The 22,646-nt window shown below is 43.9% G+C and overlaps 4 protein-coding genes across 6 annotated transcripts; 1 reads left to right on the top strand and 3 right to left on the bottom strand.

The window, feature by feature from the left end:
• Positions 1 to 1,308: 1,308 nt before the first annotated feature.
• On the bottom strand, positions 1,309 to 8,800 carry LOC124463034 (protein phosphatase PTC7 homolog). Its single transcript, XM_047014725.1, has 6 exons — positions 8,251 to 8,800; positions 6,380 to 6,559; positions 5,437 to 5,635; positions 4,136 to 4,259; positions 3,618 to 3,747; positions 1,309 to 3,485 (listed from the first exon to the last, which is right to left on the bottom strand). Exons 1-6 carry the CDS (start codon positions 8,450 to 8,452, stop codon positions 3,427 to 3,429), a joined length of 894 nt encoding a protein of 297 aa, XP_046870681.1. The 5' UTR covers positions 8,453 to 8,800; the 3' UTR covers positions 1,309 to 3,426.
• LOC124463027 (calcium-binding protein P-like) lies at positions 7,866 to 12,837 on the top strand. 3 transcript variants are annotated; one of them, XM_047014717.1, is made up of 2 exons: positions 7,866 to 7,977; positions 10,236 to 12,837. In XM_047014717.1, the coding sequence occupies exon 2, from the start codon at positions 10,243 to 10,245 to the stop codon at positions 11,740 to 11,742; it is 1,500 nt and encodes a 499-aa protein (XP_046870673.1). In that variant the 5' UTR covers positions 7,866 to 7,977; positions 10,236 to 10,242; the 3' UTR covers positions 11,743 to 12,837. The 3 variants fall into 3 exon arrangements, with proteins under 3 accessions (XP_046870673.1, XP_046870672.1, XP_046870671.1); XM_047014716.1 differs by having other exon boundaries at positions 7,867 to 8,013; XM_047014715.1 differs by lacking the exon at positions 7,866 to 7,977 and adding an exon at positions 9,377 to 9,524 and having other exon boundaries at positions 10,236 to 12,273.
• A 507-nt stretch (positions 12,838 to 13,344) lies between these two features.
• sprn2 (shadow of prion protein 2) lies at positions 13,345 to 14,366 on the bottom strand. The gene has a single exon (XM_047014728.1). The coding sequence runs from the start codon at positions 14,356 to 14,358 to the stop codon at positions 13,918 to 13,920; it is 441 nt and encodes a 146-aa protein (XP_046870684.1). The 5' UTR covers positions 14,359 to 14,366; the 3' UTR covers positions 13,345 to 13,917.
• A 2,028-nt stretch (positions 14,367 to 16,394) lies between these two features.
• Positions 16,395 to 22,311, bottom strand: LOC124463043 (sodium- and chloride-dependent GABA transporter 1-like). Its single transcript, XM_047014734.1, has 13 exons — positions 22,170 to 22,311; positions 21,304 to 21,438; positions 20,722 to 20,929; positions 20,498 to 20,630; positions 20,154 to 20,288; positions 19,950 to 20,053; positions 19,732 to 19,856; positions 19,272 to 19,384; positions 19,045 to 19,185; positions 18,801 to 18,897; positions 18,604 to 18,704; positions 18,313 to 18,483; positions 16,395 to 16,544 (listed from the first exon to the last, which is right to left on the bottom strand). Exons 1-13 carry the CDS (start codon positions 22,309 to 22,311, stop codon positions 16,395 to 16,397), a joined length of 1,755 nt encoding a protein of 584 aa, XP_046870690.1.
• Positions 22,312 to 22,646: the final 335 nt, after the last annotated feature.

Genomic DNA, 22,646 nt, shown 5'->3' with positions numbered 1-22,646 from the left:
GTTTGGGATAGCTCTGTAAGACTGAAAGGAATTGAGGTCAGTGTAATTTGCAGAAAATCTATGGTTTTGACCTTTTTAAACTCTGCAGTTGTAATCCTAAATCTCAGCACATAACTGGAAAAAAAACAAAACACAAACAACATTTAATGTCAAAAACATTATGTTGAGCAATCCAAACAACCGTTTTTTGACCACTGTTCAGTTGCTTTCCAACCATATAGGACAGAGCCTTCTATTTTACATGGTTACTTGATAAATATTATGCTCCTGATGTCTATGGTTTTATAGGCTAGGTTTTGGTGAAGGGAACTTGCCACACTAACGTTTTAAGAACCTAATCATATGCATTTTCATGAATTACCGGCCATTAGTAAACCTACCATTTGCTCCACTGGCCTAATGTGTCTGTCTTTCCCCTTGTTCATCATTTCATTCCGGTCTCCTCTGCCAGTGCCAGTTTTTAGAGAGTAATGATTTCCTCTAAGTCTCTCCCTGGGGATATGAGAACGAGCCTGGGATTTTACAGTGGTATCGGGCAAATAGCGAGGCAAATGTAGAATATCCCTATCAACATAGCTCAGAAACAGCCAGGTTGATGAGACTGTGCCGCCCAGCAGGGTGGGGCTGACTGGGGCTACGAATCAAGCACACCAAAAAATAAACAATTCCATAAAAGTGTGTTTTGTACAAATACTATATTCTTTATTTCAATATTTTACAACTTGAAAACAGATTTACAGAAACGAGTTCTGTATTTTACACTGTACACAGAAGTAGCTCTTCGAAACGCATTGTTTGCTGGAAGGACCACAATCATACTTTGCCTGGACTGCAGACGCAGCGCCAAAAATCGGACTAAGACGGGGCAGGCATACAGTAAATCACATTGAACACAGAGGGAAAACACCCAGACGAGACGGGCTTGCACTGCCAGAAAAGGCCTCTTCATTGGTATACAGGTTGTTCTTTAGTTAAGGCGGAATCTGTGCTCGTGACCGAGGGCATCTTTCAAACCACTGCAATCTGCTCTGCCGTGATTTATGAACAGATCGTTCAAATTCCCTAAAAACAAATCGCAGCTGTCTCAGAGGAGTACAATGGAACCGATTCTAAGTGACGTTGCATGAAGCATGACACCAGGTAGACATTCAGGAGGCAGGGCAGCGCAGGTCGAGTGTCCTCGTTATAGCTACTGATTCCAATGATGCAAACAGCTTTGACAATGACTACCTTCATGCTTCATGCTTCTACAGAATGTGTATAGTAGGACAAAAGGGGATTCAATAACTCACCCGACTCTACCCAAAATGAACAAACCAAAATGTATATTTAATGTTCTTGCAAACCATTGATCTGTAGATGATGCTTTTAAAAAGGTTTGGGGAAATATTTGTATGCTTAACCACCACAAGTGGAACAATACAGTGACAGTTATTCATGTGACAGCAACGCTTCCAGCACAGTGCCTTGGTCACGCCTGTGCTTATGGCTTTCCTTCTTTGGTTTGATCAAACACAACTCAAGCAACAAAAAAAAACTGCACTGTGATTTTCGGATCACCAGCCACTCACATGTAAACGCCATGATCACGATTCAATCACTATTCTGGTAACATTGCTTTAGGCACAAAATACTTCTTAGTTGCCTGGCTTCCATTCAATAAAACCTATTACACATGACTGATGCATTTGCTTTCCTAATGACATACGCAATTTCATAAACCAATTGGAATTATGTAATGGTAATATTTACTATGTTTTCCCCTCAGCACAGAATGAACGATGACAATCCTGAGCTAAGTTTGTTTATGCGCTAGCTTGGAAAAGTGCGGCATCGACCAAGACCTCACAAGTCAGTGCATTAAGTACACATTACAAAAAAAGGGCAGTTTGAGGGTAAAGAATTGGTGGGAACACCAAGACCAGAACAATATGATCAATGTCCTTGCATAAGCAAGAATTAAATACAGCACGCACATTCAGACACACACAAACATAATACAATCTTGACCGTTTGTTTGACTTAAATAATGTAGTTACACGCACATCAGATCTACAAAATAGAAGCAGCAAGTAATCATTATTATTAGACAGGTGAAAAAGGTTGACAGCCATTAAACATACCACACCCAATTCTTGTTGAGGCCAATTAGTATGATTCTACTAGCCAAAAATGCAAGTCATGCTGTGAGTCTGTCACACTTTTACTACCATTTTTTTTTTTTATCATACTTTTGAAAACAATATAACATGAAGTTACAAAAATAAATCCTTTCGTGATTCAGACCTGACCTATTTGAATTCCAAGCATTCCCAGATGCCCGTCTTCCATCTCTAACAGCAACAGACGACACATTCCAAACTCGCACACGCAAACGTTTCTGACATGACATCGTGGAGCGCCGTCAAAACCCCGATCCACAGCACTTTCTGTTTCGATTCTTATGGCCCATGGAAGAGAGATTGAGAATATTTACTTCAAGGTTCAATCCTCTGAAAACAGTGGAGATAAACAAATTCATATTTGTGTACATATCTAGCACACACGTGTGATGTGAACACCTCTTGCTTTGATTACCTTTGCCGTTACCGTGTGAATGCACCCACCATTATATGACAAACAATATATACAAACCCATAAGGAGATGTGCTTTCTGACAAGACATGAACAGACAGCACCCACTTCACATTCAATCCCTATTGGTCTGCCCTTCCTAAACCCCCTGGTAAACAGGCCAAACGACAAACTGGCAACACACAAAACGTAGTCATTTAGCAGACACTCTTAACCCTACCTTTTGATCACTCAACCAATACCAAGGTCTCCCTCCGGCACAAAACAAACATCCCACCCCAAACAGCACGAGAGCCAGCCTAAAAAGCTCTTCTTCGGACCCCCCCATCCCCCCAAAATGTTGTCCTTCACTTTCACCTATGACGACACAGTCGAACAACCCTTACACATACATGCACACAATTTACGCGACGCCGACACCAGCTAACCCTAAACCATGGCTTTATTCCACTTGTATTACTATTGTGGAGAGATGAGGACCTACATTCTAGTCCTGTACCATCCCTCCCAGTTCACTTCACTGTCCCTCAGTCACAGTACCGATGAAGGGAGGATGCCATCAATGTCGAAGATGCAACATGGTGAGCCACTCTGGTCCTCCTGTATCATGGACCAGCACGGGTGTAGATGCCCTTGTCTGCCCCCACACAGCACACTGGGGAGCAGAGAGAGAGAGAGAGAGAGAGAGAGAGAGAGAGAGAGAGAGGGGGGGGGGGTGGCTGGCCATCTGGCTCCACACCCCAGAAAGCACCAGAGCACATTAGAGGGGGTCGAAAGGCGTGGAAGACTCGGGGGGGAAGGGGAGGGGGGGGCAGAAGGAACAGTCCGGCCAAAGCACACTGGCGCGTGCCGTCAGTCTGTGTATTCTGCCACGATGGACAGCAGCACCGTGATGTCGTCAGGCTTTCCCCCTGTAAATCGACAAAACACAAGAGAATAAAAAAAGAAAAAGTGAGTCCCTTCTATTGTCTAACTCGAAACGACGACGCGAGGCACTAATCTGGCCTGTGAGGCAACGAGTCACCTCAGAGGCATTGTCTCACCTCGGACGTTCAGGCCGTTGGCGCAGGCGAACTGTGCAAACGGGGACATGTAGTTGGGGTCGTAGGCCAGCTCGTGGGCTTGCTTCGCGATGCTCTGGGCCGTCTGCTGGATGCTGTCGTAGTTGGTGCTCTGGAAGAGGGGACAAATATTTAGAATATTTAGGTAGTTAGAATAGAAACACAATTCAAACATGTCAAAAGTGGAATCGAATTCTTGCTGCGTCTGTGTCTAACGACAGGGCAACGTCCTCATATCAGACTATTTGCTTACATTTAAAAATCGTGTGCCAAATCTGGGGAAATGGGAATCTATTTTGCATGGAAGGGAGTCAGGTGGCTGAGTGGTAAGGGATTCAGGCCAGTAATCTGAAGGTTGCTGGTTCGATTCCATTGCCAAATGAAGTTGTGTCCTTGGGCAAGGCACTTCACCCTCCTTGCCTCAGGGAGACTTTCCCTGTACTTACTGTAAGTCGCTCTGGATAAGAGCGTCTGCTAAATGACTAAATTGTAAATGGTACCTTGAGTTTCTTTAGCTCTTGAAGGATCATGTAGTCTGGCATATTGTCAAAGAGGCCGTCAGTGGCGGTGAGGATGATGTCACCCAGCTGCACGTCAAATGAGGAACTGTCAGCTGCCTCTGGGCTGTGGGCGGAGAGAGAGGGGGGGGGGGGGAGGAGGGGTGCATGTCAGAAGGGTGTCGAGCACTACAGAACGTGATACAAGAGGCAGGCTGAAAGATCGCCGGCCTCGACTGCAATAGGGAGAGAGAAACGAAATACAAGACTGAAGTCACCAGATAGCTAATCCTGGCACACGAGATAGTTAAACCTGCCGCGCCTTCCCAGGCGTAGCTGCCCCCACCCTTCTCCTCCCCCCCCCCCTCGTGCACCCAGAATGCTCTGTGGTTCTCGGCTACACTTCCTTGAAGTCGTCTGTAACCCTGTGCCCTTGGGTTATTCCTAACTCCCTTCAACCAGCCTGCTGGTGTGGCTGCCTGTGCCAACAAGTGCGAAAGTGGAAAAGTAAAAAATTGAATTTTAGAATAAGGAGATAATAACATTTGGTTTGGAATTCCTTCAAGGACCAAATTAGACTTGACAAGCCATTTGGCTATAGCCACTGTATATACACTAAATTACACACATTATGTCCCTAGACCAACAGACTGATTGAGTTACAAATGTTTTTGTCAATTCATGAACCATGAGGGGACAATGTAACCTTATCTGTCGTTCTTTTGACCATGAGAAACAGTTATATACCGCACGTCCTCCACGTAAGAACATTTAACCAGACTCGACTACCGAGCTCTATAAAACGTGAAACCTCCCATTGAAAGGCAGAGACACACAGGGAGGTCATAGTCTAAACATTATCATCTCAACTCTAAAGAGTCCAGAGAAAAACAAGCCCTGTGGACTGCAGTCTTGTCCAACACCCTCTGCCAATGAGCCCCTTAGTGAGTGCGTGTGTGTGTGTGTGTGTGTGTGTTTGCGCGTCTGTCACGACACACTGCTGGCAGCACAGCTGAAGTCACATGGCTATGCAGCAAAAAAAAAAAACTAAACTCATGCCAGGAACTAGGAGCTTATGACACGTGCATGCTAGGTCAAGCTGGAGGGGGAGAGGGGGCTGATTCTGTACAACCGATAAATGTCAAACGATCATTACAACCGATGCGTAGCATCTTGGTACCTTTGAATAAAACCCGTACTCAACCCGAGGAAAACGTCTAAACACTGTATCGTCTGAGCAAAGGCAATGGGGCAGCTTCGCGGCCAAGTGGAAGATTGGGGAGCGCGGAGGGTGCGCGACTGACCTATCGCTGAGGACCACCCCCTCGGCCCCGGGGGGGGCGATGGACAGCTGGAAGGGAGTGTTGAAGTAGTGTTGCTGTTCATCCGAGCGGTGCACCACCTCCCCTGCCCGCACCACCAGGAAGCCCGAGTCCCCCAGGTTGCACGTGTGCAGTCGGTGGCGTTGCCTGTCCAGCACCACAATACAGGCCGTGCTGCTCCCTGGGGTTGAAGGGGGAGGGATTTAAAAACATGTCATTTCCTGTATCAGACTGTTCCCACTGAGGGCACCGGTAAGTGTTGCTATGGCGAGGGGAGGAGGGGGGTGAAATCTCATGCTAAGTACTGGAAAGACATATTTGGCACAGACACCCAAAACAAAAAGGCCCCGTCCTTTCCCTGTTCCCAGTCGCATGCTGCAGCTCTTGCTGTCAATTGACCTTGAAAGGGGAAACTTTTACTCGACGCGAAAGAGTTCCCCTCGCGCCCTTCCACCCCCCCCCCCCCACCCCGCCCAAAATGGAAAAAAAAAAGTGGGTCGCTTCTGACGGACAAACATCGTGACTCTGCTGTGCCGCTTCGCTGACGTCGAGCGCTGCCCTCCCTGCGATGCGGGGTCTCGGCTGAAATCTGACCTCAGGCTAAGGCTTTAGAACAAAACCTGTGACCTCGCTGGCCATTTCTGTGACGACTCCCTTCCCTGGCATTTCAGCTGCTTTGGTGTGAAAGGGGTTTGACTCCCGGGGTGGCACACAGACAGACATGGAGGTTGTCTCGTCAAAAGTAGGGGTGCTGTCCCATAGCTATTCCATCACGGCTAGACACAAGAAAAACACCACAACAGGAACAGATCTCTCTCCACCATAAATATCTACTCTTTTCTACTCCTTTTTCACCCCCCCCCCCCATATTTCCTTCAACAGGTGGGCTGGCCGGTCAGGCATGTCAACGTGTGGGTTCTCTTACCGAGCAGCGGGACTTTGTTCTGTAGGAGCTCATAGTAGCCCGAGGTGAGGATCCCCACCGGGCTGCTGGGGGTGAAGCGGCCCTCCTTCACCAGGCGTTCGCACGTCCTCATCAGGGTGGTGGAGAACTGCGACGGGTCCACGCCGTAGTCCCGCCAGCCCCCCACGCCGTCCGCTACACCTGGGGGAGGGGAAGGGGGACGGACGGACGTCAGAAATGAGATGAATCGCTGCAGGTGGTGTTGAGATCCATCTTTGCTCGCGCCCCAGAGACCTTTGAGGAGGTGTTTTCCAGACAACCAAATGGTGTCACATTCCAACCTCTTAAATACACAACTCTCCATCTGGCCAGGCAGACACACCATTGTCATTCTAAGTGGCAGCTGCTCTAAGCTACATCATCTAGAAGACAAAGACCAGGACAGACTTTCTTCCACGGTCAGCCACATCGAGGACCGTTTTACCCTTTCAATCGCACCTGTACACACATTTTCATATGCCAATCCTTAAGTCATTCTGATAGCAATAGACATGCACCATAAATGCACCCCGTAATACAGTATTTCAGCTAAATCTATGCATTCCTGGGAGATTTTAAATAATTCCTGTATAGCCTGCCTTGAGCTACAGTTCAAGGTTTGTTTGTGGTCTTAAATCAGCAGCAGACTGAACAGAAATGTTTCCTGTCAGAAATGTTAACACCAGTGAGTCTCTGTCGAAAACCATGGCTAGCGACTTCTGCCTTCCACACAATTTGACATATACTAAAACTGACACCTTATCGAATCCTTCAAACAAGGTAATGAACACATAAAAACGGTGGATTGAGCTCATCACTCAATGGAAGTCTTACAAGCATGTTGATTCTCTGAAGAGTGCAAATTGACCAAAAAATATGAAATCATAGAGATTTAAGTATCCTTGCTTTACAGAGACAGTAGCACTGTGGGACAGCACTTAACTGCATCAATTTTGATCCGCACGACTTGTTGCGATGACTCATCCTGCGTTTTTACTATCAACTTGACGTCTTGCAGCCATCACTTACAAATGCTAACTTACACGAGCTACATAATCAACACATAGCCGAGGAAACTAATAGTCAGTAAATAGTCAGTCACTCAAATAGTCAGTTTTCATTTATAGCCTGTGAAGCTAGAAGTCTTAGCAACATGGCTGCCTCCATGCCCAACCATACTGACCTTTAAAACTAGAGAAGCCTACAGTACAGAAAAACAATATCAACAACAAGAAAACGTTACACGAGCCAGTAATTAACCATATTGTCGTCCCTGATTGTGTGAGATTGCTCTATGTATAATGAGAAAGAGCTCTTAAACTTGCGAACACTATGCGTAAAAAAACGTGACGTTTGTTTATTTAAAATAATATATGCTTTTTGCAGTGAGCAAATGCAACATTTCACTCACGATTATCTTGACTCGTAAAGGCTAGTCTATTAATATCATATTGTAGCCACCAGCAGCGCTACAACTCAAATGCACTTCACTCATTTGTAGGTGAAAGGTCGTCGGCGTTTCTTTTCTATATAGTGTTGGCAATTTTGTTTTATCCCTGCACCACGCTTTCTTTATTACGGTTAGTATGGTCGAACATTTTGTTACGTGTAAAAGGGTAAGTACTGCACAGGGAAAATAACTGTGAAATTAAGATCGTAGAGGTTAAACCAGGGTTGCACAATGGGTGGGGGTTGTTGTGTTTTCATGAGTGGGCGACACGTGCTAACTGAAGTGAAGGTCATACAACTCCGTTTCAGTTTCTTTAAGGGCACTGTCGTTAATTTAAAGGTGTAATTTAGTTGTGTGTTTGACACAAGCAAGATAGCAATTGGAACACAGAATATAATCTTACCCAAGACGTCTGCGGACTTATTTCTGGCTATGAAACAGGCATCGTCTCCGTAGCACATCCCTTTCTTCAAGATGCCTTTACGAAAGTCTTTCCCAAAACCACAACTTGCTGTGATCAAGCTGTAGTCCCGACCATCCGTTTGAGATAGTCCGCCGAGGACAGCCCTCGCAACCAGTCTGCTATAAGAGAGTACAGATAACATCCCCAAGAACGAGCGCCCGGTTTTTACCTTTCCGAGCCCACTACAGGCGTCCCGTATACTTTGGAGACTAGCCGCTTATCCGTCCACCATCTGTTTTGACTGTCGCCACCTCTGAATTAAATACAGCAGTGTTGGTCAAATTGGGCTACTACGACTGTGTGGAAGTCCTGTTGTCCTGTGAGATTAATTAGCAGCGGTTATTTAAATGTTGGTGGACATAGCCTCGGTTCCTCCAGTGTGCACCATTTTGACAGACATTGTTTCTCTTCTCGGTCGAATCCACCGACCTCGGAGTCGGACTTGGCTAGATACGGGTCCTGGTAAATCTGTTGCGACGTCACAAGCTTCTGCGCACGCGAGCCAATCTAAGCATGAGAGGTAGTTTTTTTCTTAGATGTAGGCATAGTGTCTGCGCAATGGAACAAATGATCAAAATAGTGCATTTGATTCAAGTTTCTCTCAGGTATTTGCAGTTGTGCTCATAAACCCGAATTAATGACTGAAACAAAAATGTTGATGGGTGTATATGATTCAGAAGCATTTCTTTCCAGATTTGCCGATCATTGTTTGTGATTTGATATAATAAGTATTGAATCATTATCCCTTTATTCAATTTACACGCCATCTGTGTTTTACATAAGTCTTAACAAAAAAAGCTAAATACATTGTGCTTAGAAGATTGACCATTGTAGATTCTCCTAAAGAGGTTGTCGACTATTCTAGTACTGCCCCTAGTGGCCGTTTTCAGAAGTTAAAACACCAAGTGAAACCTATTTATTTTTCTCATATATTTATTAACAAATGATAGGGTTCATTCTATAGGGGTAGGTTAAATTATATGGAGGCCATTCGTATATGCGTTGAAATACCCAATGTCTTTAAATCACGTGCACTGCGTGGTGCGAAAAGGAGGAGGAGCTCTGACCGTTCCCCTTAAAGATGACTGTGGAGAGCCACTCCCGATTTCCAGTTATAATAAACACAACAACGGGTGGAAGGGACAGCTAAATTACGACAGGGACACAAACTGATTGAACCACGAATTTATTAGGAAATAACAACAGTAATTTCGGTAAGAACGGCTTATTATTGTTATCGAAAGAAGATGAGGTCTTTCACAATTTGTCATGGCTCAGTCCCACCGCCTTTTTTAGCCTTAAATAACGGACGTTGTCGCTACGTACGTTATATAACCAACAGCTGCTGCTTTAATGTAAAATGTAACATTTTCACATGATATTTCCGAGTTCATATTGGTTTTCTTATATATAATAATATAGACTGTGTATCTGTCATCGCTTAGATAGGCTACAGTAGGCCATGTCATTGTGCGCAGTTTTAATTCAAGAGCTTCGTCGAAATTCCGAACGAAATTGTCAGTGGAAATATAGCTAATTGTTTTGGTCAACCTATTATCCTTAACGATTGTCTTAATGTATTAATCCCATGTTACTATGTCTTAAACGAGGCTCTAACCAAGTAGGCTGCAGTTCGTTTCAGAGAGCGCTTTGAAAATCGAAAACAGCTAGGGCATCATTCTATTCATTGAATTGAACGTCTAAATAAGACCAATTCTATACCGATCCTCACTGAGGTACACCCATCCTCACTGACCTAACTTTAAAAATAAATATGTCGATCTCTGGAATAAGCTAATTTCAGTCATTTATTAATAGAGAGCAGCGCTGTCACGGTTAAAATAGACATTTAACTACAAAAGGAAAAGTAGGCCTATATTAAAATGTCTTGTAACGGATGAGCCTCATTGTAGTTTTTTTTCCAGGTCAGAGATGGGGAAGCTGTGTGTTTTCTTTTTCGTGTCTCTGACACTCATCGCTGTCCTGCATACTGACTCTACGTGGGCCAAGAGGAGCGGTAGCAGCAGTAGCGGCAAGAAAACCTCCAGCAGCAAGCCATCAAAAACTACAAACACTCAGTCAAATTACCCCAGACAGCCACAAACTCCCAACAGGAACCCCAACCCTTACCCTGCAGGTGGTAGTTATCCTGGGAAAGGGGGAACCAATCAAAATCCTAACCAGCAGTACCCTCCAGCAGGTGGCTTCCCTGCGGCAGGTGGCTACCCTGCGGCAGGTGGCTATCCCAACCAGAACCCAGGAAGGGGAGGCGTAAATCCAGGAGGTTATCCAAACCAGAACCCTGGGGGCGGTTATCCTGCCGCTGGCGGTTATCCTGCCGCTGGCGGTTATCCTGCCGCTGGTGGCTATCCCGCTGCTGGTGGCTATCCCGCTGCTGGTGGCTATCCCAACCAAGGCAGAGGAGGATACCCTAACCAGTACCCAGCAGCAGGAGGTTACCCGGCCGCCGGAGGCTACCCCAACCAGTACCCTGCCGCCGGAGGAGGAGGAGGCTGGGGTCAGCCAGGTGGTTATCCGGGTGGAGGCTATGGAGGAGGATACCCCAACAGGAACCCTGATAGTAAGATTCTCAGCCCCCGCTATGGAGGAGGAGGAGGTTATGGAGGGGGTTATGGACAGGGTGGGGGTTATGGACAGGGTGGGGGTTATGGACAGGGTGGGGGTTATGGACAGGGTGGGGGTTATGGACAGGGTGGGGGTTCACCCTTTTCACGCTCGGTTCAAGGCATGGGCTACAACCCCTCTCAGCAATCTCAGGGCTTTGCCAAGAAGGCTATGATGGCAGCTGGTGTCGGAGCCGTGGCAGGGATGGCTATCGGCTACGGGCTCGGCCGCTATCCCAAGCCACACTTTAACTTCCGTAATCCAGAGGAGGAGCAATATTACAACAACTACATGTACCGCCGTTACGGGTCGAAATCCACCGACGAAAACGACTTCGGGCGCGACTACGTCTTCAACCCCCCAGCGGAGGCGCAGACCTATGTCAGCTTTATGGACACCTGCATGAAAAGGACGGACCTTTTTCAGAAACAGGACGGCGGCGTACAGGTTACCCCTAGCAACCAGGGCATACAGAAGATAAACCCTCAGGGTGACGGAGACAACAGCCCAAACGTGACTGAGACGCCGAATCCTCCGACTCCCAGTGAGCGGGGCGGGGCGGCACCAGAGGATGACGGCGACGTCGTCGGGATCGAGGAGATCGGCTACCCAGCCTTGGTGGAGCAAATCAAGGCGCGGCGTTGTGTGGAGCTCTACATGAACTACTCGGAGAGATTCCTGCAGAAACAGGCGGCGCAGCGCATGAGCGAATCCCAGCCTAGCCGTAGCAATCATCTCAGCCAAGGGCTCATCCGGCAGGTCGCGATCCTCTTCATGGTCCTGAGCAGTACTCTTCTCTTGCACTAAATCCAGGACACGCATGCACAAAGCCCTCGAGGATATCCACATGTCCTACACTAACCTCATCACCGGGTTGATCGATGAGGGTAGGATGGGTCACACACGAGTAACTAGGAAGGGACAGGGACAGGGACAGGCCTCTCAGCCAAAGAATGAGGTCATTCGTTAACTGACACAAATTTCAAAAGTTTAGGGACAGTGAGACATGGAAGGAGTCAGGGTGTCACATCATTTAGCCGAGCCTTTATGAGGTTTTTGATATCTTTTTAACTCTCTTGACCCCATCGCATTGTACTACTGTAAAGTTTGCACTAATTCCATTTTTAGTTGGTTTTCTTATTGTAGGTGCAGTTTATTTTTTTAGTATTTATTGTCTTCATATTTTGGCATCCAGTTGTGGTAGAGCAGCTTGAATCCCAGTACTTTTAAGAAAACACTGTATTTACATGAAATAATAATAGGTCCGTGCAAATGCATGATAACATACTGTATACTTTGTGCATTTATATGTATTAAACCCTGTTGTCACTAATATAATCCTTTCCATTGCAAGTTTGTTCATTGACTGTAAACAAAACATACCTTATGTAATCAGGAAAACGCTAAACAGTATTACGCAAACATAATATACTTATATACAACTATCATTGTAGTAATGTACGATTTCACGGAAACGTCTTAATTATAGCCATCTGGTAAGCGGCAATGTATGAACTCTTTAGGGCAGATCTCTGCAATTGAACTGTGTCTGTGTCTTGTGGTCTCCTTGTGGCCTCCATGTTCATGGTGGTCAGTTTTGTAAACACTTTCTCATTGAAAGAAGTGTGCGTTTTCATTGTTTGTCCACTCCGTTTGCAATCGTCTCCCTCCCGTCTCCACTGCACTCCAGATGTCTTGCCCTGCTTTCCTTATCTGAAGTGCACTTATTTCACTTCACTCAAGGATCAATATTCGATGAAATATAATTTTTTTTCTCAAGCATGTACCAGTTGACATGACATCGGCTGTAACTTAGAAATAAGATGTCTTTTTATTGCTCTTTAGAATGTATTCCTCCAATACTGCTATGACTTTGGTATGCTTAAAGTCTTGAAGGTCAAATATGAGTGGTTTTGTGCTTATTTTCTGGTTGCTGTGAAAAGACTCTATATATATTATATAATCATATAATTTATATACATATTAATAATATTATGTACTATTATTTATATATATATAACACATATTACACAGTCACAATCTTTGATTACCATTATTGTGTGTTGTTCTTCCTGGTGTACATTTAGATTTGGTAATCATCAGCCTAGTCACACAAAACAACACATTCAAAGCACATTCTAGGTAATCACATTGTTGCTAGGTAACTAGTTGCTTCAAGGGAAAATGGTACTGAGCAGTTCTTACCAGGACATTTCACAATAAGAAGGGATGTCTATAGTTACTACGCTTGTTAAAAGCATTTCACTCGCTATTAAATAACAGGATGCCATATTCAGTCTGTAGTTTTATTGTGTGATGCATACAAATACCCTGTACAGGGGTCTATTTTCAGACATTTTTTAAACTATTTCCTTTCAACAACAAAGGCATCTTTGTAAACTGAAGTTCTTGAAACGCAGTGCGTGACTGTCTATCAACTGTATTTGTATGACTTTCCTTGCCTCCAGTCACACGAAGACGAATACAAAGACCCTGTACAGGCATCTATTTTTCAGACATATTTCAAACTATTTCCCGTCATCAACAAAGGCATCTTTATTAACTGAAGTTCCCGAAACCCAGTGCGTTACAGTGTTCATCCAACATTTGTATGACTTTTCTTGCCTACACAAGTAACACTAAGATGAATGTCCTTTAACAGTAACATTTACAGCAAAGGAGATGCACATGAGCAATGAACTATTCCTTCTCGCTCTTTCCACCCATTACAGTAAAGGCAGCTGAACATTACCCAGGCCTCTCCCCTCTCTATAGTCGCACATCATCACTACACATTCACAATAACATAACCCAGCCACACCCTGCTAATGAGGTCCCAGAGGTTTACAACAGTCCCAGTGGGCCTTCAGATGTTGCTATTATCCAATTAAGAATCCTGATACCCAAGAACGGCAAGACCAATCGGTTCTAAGTAACCTTTTATTTCAGAATCAGCCGAGTTTCCCTAAGAACGGGATGTGACTAGAAAGCCCTCATCCAGCCACCTAGACAGAGAAGCAGTGCAGATCCCAGCGTGGCGATGACGTTGCTCTTGGTCGCAGGGTCAGCAGCACTTCTGTACAGGCGCCAGTCAGACTGGTTGTGAAAGCCCTGGCCCTCTGGGTAGTAGCCATCGGAGTCGGTTCCATAGCCACGCCCGTAACCATGTCCCGGCCTACCGAGGGATCCCAGCCCGTAGCCAATGGCAGCTCCTCCCAGGGCTCCGGCTGCGGCGGCGCCGGCCAGCTTCAACCCCTGCTTTGAGGAGCCACGACTCTGGGAAGGTGGAGCTTTGCCTCCCAGACCCACACCCTTCCCTCGCCCCTTGAACCCGCCCCCGCGTCTGGGCTGGACACCCGGGCATAAGGTCGCCACGAGTAGCATCCATGTCCATAGGATAAAAAGCTTCTGCTGGCTAATCATGACTGGAGAGTTCTGCACAAGAAAAAACAGGTCTTGTGTTATATGCATTATTAGGTTGGCATTTGTCTTGATATCAAAGATAAGGACGGCTAAGAAAGAAAACAGATATCATCATCAAAGTATAGTATCAAGAAAAATGAGAGTGGATGAACAAGCCAGCATAGTTGTTTTGATTTGGGGTTGTTTTGAATCAGGCCAAATGAAGCATGGTGGTGACAGTATTGCAGATCAGCCTAATTTACAATGGCTGACAAAACTCAACTAATTCAACAGGGGCAGTCAAGAGTCGATGATAATCTCTCCTATTCAAACTGGGATTATAGTCAATCACATGCCCTGTTGCCCTTCCAAACCACGCATGGAACACATCACGCGTCAACTCAAAAACAACAAAACACATTGACTAGAATGTCAAATCTAGAACTTGCTGCATGCATCCACACCAGTAATGTGCAACACTGAATCCATTCGTCCAAACAAAATCAACAGGTTGGGATACGCATCTCCATCTAGCAAAGCACACTCTGTTCTTGATGCCAAAATAGAATGCCTATAATTAGTACCCTTCTGAAATGATAACCTTCCTAGAATCAGTGATTTCCATTACTTAATACATGTACATATTTAATAGATAAATATGTAATCCACAGAACAGTTTCTTTGCCTCCGAATTATAACAACAAATGCAAAAAAGATTCCAGTGAAAGTATAAATGCAGTGACGTTTTATTACCTACCTTATAGCAGTCAGAGTGGGAGTCCTCTTCTGTTCAGGTCTGTCTTCGTTCAGTTAACAGCAGGTGGTTTCCAATGATTACCACCCTCAACTGTCACTTTTCTCGCAGCATCCAGTCATCAGCCTTATAGAGCCAATTGCTCCTCCCTACACAAATCATCCTAGCATTCCTATTGGCCCAAGACCCTTATAGTGGCATGAATGATTTATGCTGATGATAGTTTTGTTGTTCTCACCTATTTTGTCCTTTGCTTCCTGATTGTTCCGTCATTACAATGTCTGCATTTCTGTTTCATGAGTCTATGCAATTCTAATCGCGTTTCCACAAAGAAGCTGGTGATGATCTCCACATCGCTATCACTGTTGACTGTTGCTCTACATTTTCTCACCAGTGTTCTCTCCCCCACACTCATCCTTGCAGTTGCCATGGTGACAAAGATCTATGTGCTGTTGCAAATAGGCTATATTAAAGGTGTGTGAAACACAAAACACATCACATTTGACAGGCTAAAATGTGAACATGTAAATACATTACATTTGTTATCTATTACATCTAATATGCTGCTGACAACCACACTACCAACCCCTTCTTAGCCGATTAATTATCTTTACTTAATGCTTGCAGACAATAGGAGATTAATGCGCTTATGCTGTTAAATCTATGAATGTTCGACATTCTTGAACCTAATCATGGTGAAAACAGTTGTTTGTGTGCTTTGCTGCACTTATGTTTCTGCACAATTCTTGTGTAACTGTCCATGAGTTTATCCTAGGGAACTGGAACACCTAGTGGACATAAGAGATGGATCAGTTCACTGTGGTGTGCTTGGTGGAAAGTTCTTTCACATATTTACTGTAAGTATGCCAGGACATATGTACAAATTAAACTGTACAAACACTGATAATAAATTTAAAAAACACTACAATTTTAATATATATATATATATATATATATATATACACATACTGTATATATAAATGTAAATGTAATGTCCAGACAGCTTCAAATCCTGAGACATTGTCAAGGTGAGTCTGAGGTCTTGAGAACCGGCTGAGGGCATGAGAAGACATGGGAATGGCTGGGTGTGTATGGAGTTGAATCCTTGCAAAGACATTGATATTGATTATACAGTAACAACCATGAACCAATTTTATTAAGAACACAATTCTGTATGCAGAATTGTCATATGGCTACTCGTATGTGGACGAGACAATACAACATTGTATGTCTTGGGAGAGGGAATACAGGTCATATATATATAACAAAACAGGTCATATATATGACAAAACAAACACATATATCATGTCATGGTCAGGCTTTTGTCATTTAGTGGGTTGATCTCAGATGGACAGGATTCAGATGATCCTATGCCCTGGCATGTTTCTTCACCAACAAACAAAGAAGACTTCTCCTCCAGATTCAGTTTGGGAATAACGGACGCCCTCAATCTCTACATCAGGAGAGAGGGAGTGCATTTATAACACAACAAAAAGATTCTTATCCAGTCTTATCCACCGATATCAAAGAAATACTTTCAATGTATTTGATTGTTTATTTTGGAAATGTGAAAAAAGGAGCCTTTGTTTGAATGTACTTTGAAGAAATGATGAATAAAAACAGACAAAAAAGAGTGATGTTTATTAGATAAAATGAGCATTTGCATTATGATGTGTTTTAGAATTTCTTGCATACTTATATCGACTTTTGCATTAATTCCTTGCATAAATATATCGACTTTTGCACTTTTTTTTTTTCTTTCTTGCATATGAATATTTAGTTACTACATAAAATGTACATTGGCATAAAATGTTTTTAGGAAATAGCTTACATATGTTTTAAGATATGTTAGAAATAGCTTGCCAAATTTTTTAGATTTTTTTTTACCTTTTTATTCTGAATACATTTTTGTAGATGTGCATTTTAGATAGATGTGTTATAACTGCTGACTGCTAAAACGTTTGAGGCAGAATGGTTCGGTATGACCGTTTGCATAGGATGTGGTAAGAATAGTTTGCATTGAGAGAACACAGGGAGCTATAGGTTTCTTAGAACACAATATGTTAGAGACTGACCACAAATTTGGAGAAGTAGTCCATCTGGGGCAGCAGGCTCAGTCTTAGAGCACTCTGAGTTGTCTTCTTAGTCTGACAGTCTGTTAAAGTCTTGGTCTTGGTCTTACAGTCCAAAGTCTTGTTGAGTTTACAGTTGTTATATTGCAGCACTAGGCTCCCGATTTGTTATTTTTAAAGTCGCCTCAGTAGAGGAGGATAAGGTTTGAATCTTTTGTATTGTTTTTCAATTTTTTTTACAATAACCCTTTGAAAAGACAGTCGTTGTCTGTCCTCACTGGTGGGCCCTCCTCCGGTTCCAGAGACGCACACAGCGGCCCACGCAAATAACAAGGTGAGTCCTCGGGAATCGCGACCAGCTAATTTGACATTTTACATTTATTCATTTAGCAGACGCTTTTATCCAAAGCGACTTCCAAGAGAGAGCTTTACAAAGTGCATAGGTCACTGATAATAACAACAAGATAGCCCCAAAACATTGCGGGTAGCCAAAACATGAAGCACACATTGTGAACAACCAAAATAAGTGCCAAAGGGAAGAACCATAAAAGCATGTAGTTAAACCAGTTACAATTAAACAACATGAATCGCTATAAGTGTAAGTGTACCTGTGGAAAAGCAAGTAACAGTAAAAGAAAATATTTCACAGGGAGTACAATAATTAAAATCAGTTACCACTAGCCAACAAGAGCGTAAAGTTAATAATTGGTCTACACTGGTGTTTACGCAAAACAGGGTTTTGAAGATTCACTGTCCAGGCTCACTCTCTCTCACAGGTGCGGTGTCATGTCCTAAATAACATGGCGGGGGAATAAGGGCAAGCAAGCCCACTTCAAAGACCAAAACATCAATGCTGCTATAAAAGACCCCTTGATGTTATATTAAGCCCAGTGACGTCGCGACACCGTGGTTAGTTTTGTGTAGTTCGGTTCCCTCCAAGGGAGCAAAAGCTGCAAACCTGAAAACCGAACGTGTGAACTCCGCGCACAAACCTATGGAAACGTGAGACCCCAAGCGTGCACTGGGTCACAGGCGAGACAGTAGTTGAGGGTTGGTCCGAATGCCGATCATCGCCGCACATACTCATACTCGCTGAGAGTGCGTCGTTCAACACTTCAATGAAATTTGGTTGACGATTGCTCTACTTACGCCCATAAATGTTCCTTTCCTAGAGAGCAGCTCATGCACCGCCCCTACAGGGATCCACATCACGGACAGGAAGGTGACGATCCACGTGATGCCCTCTGCCCATCCTGGGAAGCGGTAAGACTTCCCATAATGAAGAGGGGCGTGCTGAACCATGCTCGTAACCAAGATAACCTGCCGACAGAGCACATTAGTAAACAAGATTTAATGAGATCATGAATCAGCTGTGCTGTAGTGTAACAAAAGGTCAGAAATTGTGAGACCATGAGTATGTTCCACTTAGTTGGTACCTACCATAATCAACAGAGGCGAAGCCACCAACCAGCAGGCCTTAAAAAAGATATTTGGGGGCTTACCCAGAATCTTCTTTACCATAACAATAAGCCGTGGCACACCTGCAAAATTGTTCAGAAGCAAATTGTTCAAGAACATGTGACCATCTAGATGAAAAGAGAACAATTTTCACAAAGTCTATTCATTTGAATGCTTACCGAATATCCAACAGATGGCTATAACCTCACATAAAGAGATTAATAGGAGTGATATTCCGACAGCATAGTCAATCAGCTGGAAGATGTAGACACCACCCTGTATAGATGAAAGCTACATCACTGCTTCCAACACAAAGTAATCACATCTTTGTACTGTACAGCCCGTGACATGAAGGATGGTGTAATGCAACAGAAAGTCAACAACAGATAAAGCTGAATGTGGGTATACAGTACTTGTACACACCTGCATAATGTAGGGTAGACCAAGGAGACATGTAAAGATGCAGAGGGATAAAGCTACCAATTCCCTTTTCCTTAGCACAGACAGAATCTTAGGCCCAAAGGTATCCATCGTGCAAGTCACCAAAAGCTCCATGTGTCCAAACTACAAAACAGCAGCAATCCAAGTCATTCAGATCAAGCGTTTGTCGATGTGTTTGTGTGTGTTTGTACGTGTGTATGTTCCTGTACCTGACTATCCAGGCCCAAGCTCATCAGCATGAGGAAGAACAAGAACGCCCACATTTGGGCCACAGGCATCGTGGAGAAGATCTCAGGGTAAACCACAAACACCAAGCCAGGCCCTGGGACAAAAGCAAACATTACACTGAAGTGTTACATTGTAAAATCTAAGAGCAGACTACCCCTTCTTTAGTGTTTGCGTTCACATACACAACTGAAGAGGAGTTAAGACATCACTTATGTTACATTGATTGGAATCAGTTCACACAAATCCCACCTTAAGACCTATCTTTTTTCTTTAGCATTCGAGTCTGCAATTGGGTAGGAATTTTTGTTTGTTCGTCATGTCCTATAAATATGTCTAGCTGGTTATATGTTTTGACAATACGCACTTTGGCTGACCTAAGTTGTTTTTAAATGTGCTTTATAAATAAATTTGAATTGACTTTCAATCTCACTTGCCAATTACCTCCAACAGCCAGTTTTTCCACGTCAAGTTGATGTACGTGAGAAATGTATCCGATGCCAGAAAACATGACGAAACCTGCAAAAATACTGGTTACCGAATTTGCCAAGGAGACAACAATTGCGTCCCTGCGGAGGAACACAAAACATAATTAAATTAGTTGTGTTGATGACTAGGGGTTTGGCCAGTATCACTGAACAAAACCACATTCTACTCCATACCTGAGCATGTTGTTGTTGAATTTGTTATGGCTGGCCAAGGAAACCATGACACCCAGACCCACCCCAATAGAGTAGAAGACCTGAGCAGTGGCATCAATCCAGACCTGTTTGAACGACCGAGGGGTTAGCGAGATAACAAAGACATTACGGTGCAAAACTTGCACTTCTGCAAAGTCGTAACTTTCAGTAATCTTCTCCACCCACTTGGACGTCAACCAGTTTGTGCCACTTAGGGGTCAGATAGAAGACGATGCCATCCACAGCTCCTGGCAGTCGGACGTTGTTGATCAGCAGGGCTAAGAGGACGATGTATGGAAACAATGTTGTGAAGTATACTACCTGTGTGGACATTCACAAAGAAATATTGGTGATGGACATGTCGTACAGAGACACAGAAGCTCACAAAACATGGTATTAAAGCTTGAACACGCTGTTAGGGTATGTTCGAAAGGCATGCAGTACTGAAAGTAGATGATATATCGGCCTCGCTCATCCTTTGAATCGTTCAAACTGTTACGACATGGATGTGAGTAATCTCCGGTTCAAACCTTGCCGGTGGATTTGACTCCTTTGAAGATGCAGAGATAGATGATGAGCCACACCAACAAAAGGACACCAAACAGTTCCCATCTCAAGCTGCCCACACTCTCTATTCCCTCAGTGATCTCCAGAAGCCTATGGCTGGACCATCAAGTTCAAATCCTTTAGTGAAGTGTACAGAGAATATAACCGCATTGGCTCAATAAGACTGAGCCTGTGAAATTGGGCTTACTCAAAGAACTGCTGTGTGGCTGACTGTTGGTGTGTGGAGTTCCCAAGGGAACTAGAGCAGTTGTCCAGAACGTTCCACGTGTTGTTGCAGAGCTGCCAAGGCAGAGTAGCTCGAAATGAGTTGAAAAGGTAGTACAAGGCCCAGGTCAGGACTGTGTTGTTATAAGTGCATATGATGAAGGACAACACCACGGATGCCACACCTACTCCTGCGTGTGAAAACAGAATGGGTCAGATGGCTGAGCGGTTAGGGAATCGGGCAATAAATCTGAAGGTTTCTGGTTCGATTCCCGGCCGTGACAATTGACGTTGTGTCCTTGGGCAAGACTGTTTGCCCCCTAATTGCCTCGGGGTGAATGTCCCTGTACTTACTGTAAGTCGCTCTGGATAAGAGCGTCTGTTAAATGACTCAATGTAAAGTAGAATACATCTGACTTGACATAATTTTGTGATTCATTTTTCTACCGTGGTATACCACATGCATCTGAAGATATTTGTCACAGCTATGAGCAAGTTCCTAATTTCTTGCAGAGGATAAAGAGTATGCCAATGTCGTCTGAAATGCTTTCACATGTTTCCATACCTTTCATCAAAGGACAGGCTTTGTGTAAAGCTTGCACAGGGCCTGTTCTTGTATATTGGCCCAGAGTGAATTCCATGAACACCAATGGAACAACACAGAGACACATCACAGGGATGTATGGAATGAGAAAGGCTCCTGGAGGGGGGGGGGGGGGGGATACATTAAATATGTAAACATCGCTGGAAAACATTTACATGTCTCTTCAACTAAGTTAGATATTTTAGTTGGTGAATGCTGAGTCATGACCTGTGTCCATCAGACATTTGAAAGGGGTTTATTCAGGGCCAAAATCATAATATATATAATTCAAATCTGGTCAAAATGTCCCCCCGAATATATTGATATAAAAACCTAAATAAAATATAAATGTGCTATGCTACGACAGGCAACCACGCACGTTGTCAGAAATTATCCTAAAATATGTATCATGAAAAAAATGTATCACTAAAAAAGAAATTACATTTAAGGGGGGACCCTCAGACCCGAGCAGATTTCGTCCCCCCTTTCGGCCCCATGGCTGTACGGCCTTGGTTTTATTTCTCAGGGATTATTCTAAAAAACGGAAGTCATGCGTTGTGTGCTCCTGTCCCTGACCCCACCGTACCTGTGGAACCTGAACTAACCCCCATATGTTTCTGATCACAATTCTGGATTACTGGTCTGTAGTTCATTCATCTGTTCATTCGTTAAAAGTGATTTACTTGGATCAGATACTTGGTGTCTTTACTACATTACAAATATGTTGGTGGTTAGTGTCAAGGAACTGTCTGTAGGCTACAGTATTCTACCCAGGAACAGTGTAATAAAAATGCAGTCCAAGCAAATTGTTGAAAGTTATAAGCTTTGGATGTATTTTTTCCACTTACCTCCACCACCCCTAAAGCATACATATGGAAATCTCCAGACGTTTCCAAGTCCAACGGCATAGCCCACCGATGCTAGGATAAACTCGATTTGATTTGCCCATGTATCTCTTACTGTCAGTCCATTATCCACCAATTGCTTCATTCTTGTATCTTTTCCACGATGTAGGCAATTGGATATTTATATTAAGCTTATTTGGCAGTGCACAAGATTTTACTGCTGCAGTTCGGTAACACTTGTGCAACTTCTTAGAGCAGGAGCAGGTTAAACTATGATGTGAGAACAATGTCAGAACTCGGACAGTTTGAGGCCCCACCCTTTGCTAATTGGTTTGAAGGATCTGTTTTTCGTGTTTTCTTGGTTTTAAGAGGGTGTTGAGTACATTCTGTCGTGTTTAGACATTTCTTCAATCTCGTTCACCTGGCTCCTTTTTAATGTGTGTTGCAATACGATCAATAGGCTATAGCCTAAATAATGTT

Source organism: Hypomesus transpacificus, unplaced genomic scaffold (assembly GCF_021917145.1).
Source record: "Hypomesus transpacificus isolate Combined female unplaced genomic scaffold, fHypTra1 scaffold_27, whole genome shotgun sequence".
NCBI classification, from domain to species: domain Eukaryota; kingdom Metazoa; phylum Chordata; class Actinopteri; order Osmeriformes; family Osmeridae; genus Hypomesus; species Hypomesus transpacificus.
Note: the sequence above shows the minus strand (reverse complement) of the source record. Positions and strands in the feature narration are given on the sequence as shown.

Coding starts and splice junctions, on each gene's coding strand:
- LOC124463034 (XM_047014725.1), bottom strand. CDS start 8,452: ATGTTATCTGTACTCTCTTATAGCAGACTGGTTGCGAGGGCTGTCCTC. Junction 6,560..8,250: donor TAAGTCCGCAGACGTCTTGG/GTAAGATTATAT, acceptor CCCCTCCCCCAG/GTGTAGCGGACGGCGTGGGG. Junction 4,260..5,436: donor GGGGTGGTCCTCAGCGATAG/GTCAGTCGCGCA, acceptor CTCCGCCCACAG/CCCAGAGGCAGCTGACAGTT.
- LOC124463027 (XM_047014717.1), top strand. CDS start 10,243: ATGGGGAAGCTGTGTGTTTTCTTTTTCGTGTCTCTGACACTCATCGCT.
- sprn2 (XM_047014728.1), bottom strand. CDS start 14,358: ATGATTAGCCAGCAGAAGCTTTTTATCCTATGGACATGGATGCTACTC.
- LOC124463043 (XM_047014734.1), bottom strand. CDS start 22,311: ATGAAGCAATTGGTGGATAATGGACTGACAGTAAGAGATACATGGGCA. Junction 20,631..20,721: donor GCCACACAGCAGTTCTTTGA/GTAAGCCCAATT, acceptor TTGATGGTCCAG/CCATAGGCTTCTGGAGATCA. Junction 18,898..19,044: donor GTCTACCCTACATTATGCAG/GTGTGTACAAGT, acceptor TCATCTATACAG/GGTGGTGTCTACATCTTCCA.